General features: G+C 39.9%; 1 protein-coding gene across 1 annotated transcript; it reads right to left on the reverse strand.

Annotated features, from left to right (window-relative positions):
- Positions 1–49: 49 nt before the first annotated feature.
- cmklr2 (chemerin chemokine-like receptor 2) lies at positions 50–3,561 on the reverse strand. The gene is made up of 3 exons (XM_041950862.1): positions 3,191–3,561; positions 2,077–2,185; positions 50–1,940 (listed from the first exon to the last, which is right to left on the reverse strand). The coding sequence occupies exon 3, from the start codon at positions 1,936–1,938 to the stop codon at positions 859–861; it is 1,080 nt and encodes a 359-aa protein (XP_041806796.1). The 5' UTR covers positions 1,939–1,940; positions 2,077–2,185; positions 3,191–3,561; the 3' UTR covers positions 50–858.
- Between the last annotated feature and the right edge of the window lie 3,047 nt (positions 3,562–6,608).

The following is a 6,608-nucleotide window of genomic DNA, read 5'->3' on the forward strand; positions in this document are numbered from 1 at the left end:
TTACAATGACAGACTCTTCTAGCATCAAGTCAATAAAATATAGAAGATATTCAAACAAAGAAGACATTTTATTAAGATAAATGCTATTTACATGGAATATATTAGAATAAAACATTTATAAAACTTTCAACTAGTTTAAAATACATTAATAGGTGGCTAGCAGCCAATATAAAACAGTATAAAAACATAAATGTTAGAGTACAAATAGATATATGCAGCATATCTTATCTTTAGGAACCAAAGATGTCCTGCTTCGAGCGTACTACAATAACAAAAATCAGCAAATACATAAGATGCATTTGATATAAGTGACAATTCATCTGTGAATGTTTTTCCTAGTCTATAAAATGTGGCAAAATAGTGAAAAATGTCCCTCACAACATGAGAGCAGCAGTCCAAAACACAAAGTAATTCAGGTCACTATCATGGAAGGAAAAAAGAAATAAAAAAAAGGAAATTCTCACAGTTGAGAAGCCGGAACCAGAGAATGCTTCTGATTTTTATTAACAAATTAAAGGATTAATTGCTTATCAAAGTCATTTAAATTATCATTAGCTCATTAGTCATTTCAGCCTCTTTAATTTTATCTTGCCCCCTTGTCTGCAAATCACTTGGGTCATGCAACTGAAAAATAAAAGGAACGATGCTAACATAATGTGCACATTATACACAGTTGTGCTCAGCTTTTCCATTGAGAATAGTTACAAATAACTGTCCAAGTGAAACAAAATAGGAAAATCTTAACACTCCAGCTGGAAAAAACAGCTATGATAATCCCCCACATTTAAGGTTAAGTAATAGCCAGTCTTGACCTCATGCATTTCATGGACAACTACTACAGTCTGAGGGTGGTTGTAATCATAGAGTTGATGACTCCACAGGCTCCTCTGGGACACTGTCCTGGTGAACGGCTGGCACAGACTCCATCTCAGTGGCAGAGATTGACTGGCTGAGCTCCCTCAGTGAACTCTTAGTTAAGTCAAAGCATGCCCGCTTTAGGATATGACGCACCTTTTTGCCCAGAAGCATATACAGCAGGGGGTTAATGCAGCTGTTAAAAAAGCCTAAACTGGTGGCGAGAGGAAAGCCAGCTTTCAGTATGCTGTGTAGGTATAATGAGGAATGTATGGATAACTCCATCAAGCTAAAAGTATGAAAAGGTGCCCAGCATAAAAAGAAGGCCAGAATTACTGCAGACACTGTTTTTGAGAAGCTGGACAGACGAACCAAGCCCCCAGATTGGTTCACTTTGATTGTTAGAAGTATGCCTGTCACACATATAGCAGTAAAAGGCAAAAGGAATCCCACTGTGGTACGAATGGCCACTATTATAATGTGTCTCATGGCTGCTGTGTGTCCGTCCTGTGCATGGAAGTTGTTGAAGCACACCACCTTGTCGTGCAAGCGCATGGTGTCACGAAAAATCAGTGCTGGACAACTCATGGCGGCAGCTAGCACCCATATGCAACCACAGACAACCCAGGCTCTCTCTACAGTGCGATACCTCTGAGACCAGTTGAGGTGGACCAGAGAAACATATCTGTCTATGCTGAGTACTGTGAGAAAGAGCACGCTGGCATACATGTTCATCACAGACACAAATGAGTTAATCTTACACATGGCCAGACCAAAGTCCCAGTGGAAGTCCCGCAGTATGTAATCAATGTAGAAGGGTAGGAAAAGCACAAACACAAAGTCTGCAATGGCTAGATTGAGCAACCAGATACTGTTAACAGTCTTTTTGCTTTTAAACACTGTCACCCAAATCACAGTTCCATTTCCAATCAGACCGAGCACAAAGGAAATAATGTAGATGACCACGGAGATAATGTGCATAGTTTCCCTCTGCTTGTGTTCTACTTTTAGCTCCTCCAAGTCGCCGTACTCCAGGTAGTATTCATAGGTGTAGTTTCCATAGTCCTCGCCGGAATCACCCATTGCTGCAAGGATGTAACATCAGTAATACAATTATCTATTGGAAGCTCAAGATAGGACGCATTCCTTCATAATGATCCGTAAACACAGCAACTTATAGAAATATCTGTGTATTATAATCAACCTATAGCATGTCCTCACCTCACTCTCTTTGTGATTATGCTGGGCTGTCCTCCAAAAGGTTCTTGTCCCTCTTTCAGTTCATTCAGTTCCTGTGTTGAAGTTAGGACTGGGTGTGTCCTGACTAACCCTGGAACATAATGTCAACATCCATTTGAATCAACAATGTGGAAAGTGAGATGCCTCCCAGATGAGAGCCCTAAAAGTATGATTCATATCATTTGTCCTGCAAGTAAACATGAACAATGGGCAAATACTGTATTGTTACACAGTGTTCTTCACAATCTTTTTCAAGGTTATTACCAACCAAGCAACTTGTTGGATATTTTTTGGCATATCAGCAATGTTTGTATCATCTTCAAGGCCAGAATGGAGCGCATCACCGCTACAATTTTTACATGCACCACATTAAAACCACATTCATTTACCTTCAGTTTATGGTCTGAGGTGAATGTTGTTTGAGTCACAGTCATTTCATTTTATGATACAAATGTATTATTCACATGTAGCCAATTAGTAAACTCCGGAAAAAGAAAAGTTTAGGCCAACAACATCATGAAAAGAATGTCTTAGCCTACCAGAACAACATTAAGAATGTGATTTAAATCTCAATCTTGCAGAGAAAAGGAAATGTGAGATCTGTAACTTTGCCAGGAAATGAGTTGAAAACTATACAGCATCTGTTAAAGCCCGCATGCTGCATGGAGGATCAATGAACAACAAATAAGTAAAAAATTAGAGCGTTACAGCAGACATTTTCTCAGCAAGCAACAGAGAAATTTGTTCAGAAAGAAATATCTGGGCAACTAATAGAACAACTCAGAAAAGAACTTAAACCTAAAACTGAAAGAGAAAAAGATAATAATTCTACTATTAGACTCAACAGTAACTAAAAAAGACCATTGCAAAGAATGGAAACTAAATGGACAAAATGCTGAATTGGATGCAGAATAAGTGAAAGCAACAAATCAAAGCACCTTTCCTCCGATGGAATGCAGAGACACTGTCTGCATAACAAATATCTCGCCTGTTAAATCGGATATAACAGTTCACAGTATAGAAAGCATACACACTATTGGCATACTAATGGCACAAAGAAAAAGTTTTGCGTTCAGGAGGAGGTTGCATCGCTCACCCAAAAAGTGCCAGCGCTCCCTTTTACTGGTATGTGGATGAAAACAGCGTCAGCTCCCGGATGAAAGTGCCTGCTAACTTAGCCTTTTAGCCTCCGCTTTGCTGGGCCCTGTCCGCGACTTCCCACTCGGCTGCGAAAGCCTTCTCCGCAGCATGTGTTGTCTTTCCGTGACTCCATCCAAGCTAAACCCCGTCGCTGGGTCCGGAGGAGTTGGAGATGTGCAGTGGGCGCGCCCGGCTGACGCGTCAAACGGGGACCGCAGAATGAAGAGAGGTTATTGGTCCCCGCCAGCGCGGAATGAAGGAGGCTTTCATTCAGAGGCGCTGCGGCCGCGTTTCATAACAGCGGGCTTAAGCCTCAGCGCACGCTTCTCCTCCCACAGCGAATAAACGGAAAACTTTTGAATGTTGCGTATCTGTTTTGTTGACATGGAGTTTTTTTTTCTCCTCAAACGCACAGTTTGCCTTCATCAGTGGGTTGGGCCAAGTATGGGGAAGTTTATTTTGGGGCTGTCATCCTCCTTTTTACTTCTGCATTTGCTCTCCTCTGATAAGGCACATAAGTTTGCTTGGCTGGTGCTCATTAAACTAGTGGTAAGACTTCACGGGTTTTATGTGAATATGCAGACAGGTTTATGGCTAGTTATGGAATGTAACTAAGTACATTTACTCAACTACTTCACTTAAGGCACCGAAGCACAGTTGAGGTTACTGCTGCACCATCAGTGATGCACATTAATGCATCAATAATTATAGTCCAGTTATATAATACATATTTTTCTGAAATGCCATTCTGCATAATGACTACTTTGCTTAGCTACTTTAAGTATATTGTGGTGGTAATACTTACTTCTGTAAGATTTTAGTTCATGACTGTCACTTTTTTTGAAACTGATATTGTCACTTTTAGTTCTGTAAAAGTTCGGAGCACTTCTTCCACCACTGCTGATTGCACTGTAAAGTGTTTGCTAAAGAAACGTGATAAATCCAGTGTTATTACAGCCATATCTGCAGACACAACATTGATGTTGGACCATTCTGCAAACGCCTGATTGTGCTCTGTGGCAGCATTTTTTATATTATTTATTTCTACAATATCAGTGCAGCAGCATGATTGAGGTGTGGTTACAGTAAGTAACTGGCATTTTCTGAACATTTCTGGACTTGTGAGAGACATAGAATTGGTGAGACGTGCTCAAATCAGCAATCATCTTTCAAACTCCATCCACGAGTCAAAAAAGTTAAAATTTAAAGTCTCAAGCAGAGATAACGCTGATGTCACCATTTGGGGTTATTTTCTCAAACTCACTAAAGCTCCTTCAGAGCCACAAAAGACATAATACAACTGTTTTCACAGGCTGAGTGGCAATGCCATGGCAAGTTAATTACATATATTCATGTGTAAAATCCCTCAAGTGCCAATTTAAAGCATTTATTTCTGCCATACCCATGCATGGCAGCTACAGTATGGTTAAGGTATGATTAAACGGATAGTAAGAGATGTAGTAATGGATTTCCATTCCAAGTTTGGGGGAATTACAAGAGACAGATTTGTCAAAGTCGATGCAACAGAGTCTGAGATAAGTAGACTCCAGTATGAGTCAAGATCCAAAAAGCTTGATCATACATGTCTCATAATGCAACCTCTATGTCTTTAAAAAGTCATGCCCCAGTATGTAGTAACTTAGAAGTCTAATGCCCAAACTCAGATTTGACAAAGCTCCACCAGAACTGTAAGAGCCTTTTCTGTGCATGTGCTTCATTTTTATTTTTGTTTATTTATTTTTGCTGTGAGCTTCCCACCACTGGGGGCATCCCTGCTGTGAAGTGTGAGAGATCATATAATCAGCCAGGTGAGGCACTCAGGTGTGGCTGATGCAAGGGAAGCAAACAGTTTTGTCATGTTGTGGTGTGTTGTGTTGCATCATTTTGGTGGTTTTAATTCTGATTTGGTATTCTGCATTGGTAAGCAAACAACTATTGGTTTTGGAAACTGGAACTGAAGTATATGAACAATTAACAGCGTCGTGATTATTTTGGATAAAGCAGTGGAGTGGACATCTTTTACACGCGTTGAAACATTCATACTCACCATCAGCAACCAGGTGCCCTTGATTGATAGGCAAAAGGGGTACAAAAAAATACATTGGTACTGAACTTTGGCAATTGAAATAAAGCATGTGCTGCAAAAATGTCCAACGTGAAAATGATGATCTGTTAATGCAAAAAAAAAAAAAAACCCAGCCGTCTTTTCTGCCAAATCAAACACTATAGAGAAGAGCCGCTGTAAAAGAGAAATTAGAGAGGTCTTATCCGAACTGATTTGAGCTTAGACTAACAAAGTTCGACCATTCATGTGGACGCTGCTGCTTACTCATCCCTTTTTGTTTCATAAGACAGCCAGACAGCCTTGTCTCAGTTGTCTCGATCTTCAGCGACCCAAAATGACCATCCCCTCCCTCTGTGGACCATTCAGCCCTGAGGGGGAAGCTGTCCCATCCTCCAGTAGCCATTTGTGTGTGTGTGCGTGTGTGTGTGTGTGTGTAGCCTTACAATAAAACCTACAAGTCATACCATGCGGTGATAAAAGTCCATGTCTTCTGTCACATAGTCTTTCTTGTAGTTGCATGTGTCTCAGAGAGACAAACTGTGGAGTTCCTCTTTGGGACTTTTAAGGAAAGGAAACTCAATGGAGCAATCATCATCATTTCAACACTAGCATTAATGCTTTTCATCACATACTGTCTCAACAAGCAGATACATGTAATCCACGGATTACTCATTTCTTTTTATCATTACTTGCTCAACTGTGGCACAAAACACGTTCTACAGATATAGTAGAGATAACTGAAACATGCATGGTACCTTATGTTTGAGTCAAGTTTTTGTGGGTCACTGCTGATACCAAGACTGATGCCAAGAGTCCATACTGCTAAAACTGACTGAATATCTCATGCCAAGTTTCATGGATAGACCATTTTCAGACTATGACTGTTTGACATGTAAGAGCAAGAAAAGCACAGGTGCAACTAATAACATTAACAGTAATACCAACATTTACAAAAACACTACACTGCAATAATCCAGTCTATCTGGTAAGTTGCAAGGGTTTTAGAATAGAATTAATTTTGAAGAATCAATTTTCATTTTATATACACTATTTAAACAAAATGTCCCATAAAAATGTATTTCTAGAGATAGATCTGTTTGTATGGAGCTGATTTGTGAGAGATCTCCCTCATACTGTACCTGAGGTGGATGATTCCTTAAAGTACTATATAGCTGCATCAGTTTCAGGGTCCTGCTATGTTGGCTCATTGTCACAGTGTCATGGATTACTGGGACACTTAAATAAACCAGAATTATCCTCAATGTTAGTACTATGATCTGTGATTTTCCTATAACTAGTCAAAATATCT

Source organism: Chelmon rostratus, chromosome 13, assembly GCF_017976325.1.
Source record: "Chelmon rostratus isolate fCheRos1 chromosome 13, fCheRos1.pri, whole genome shotgun sequence".
Taxonomy (NCBI): Eukaryota; Metazoa; Chordata; class Actinopteri; order Chaetodontiformes; family Chaetodontidae; genus Chelmon; species Chelmon rostratus.

What these genes read in the sequence shown, in the direction of transcription:
- cmklr2 (XM_041950862.1), bottom strand. Translation starts at nt 1,938, where the DNA reads ATGGGTGATTCCGGCGAGGACTATGGAAACTACACCTATGAATACTAC.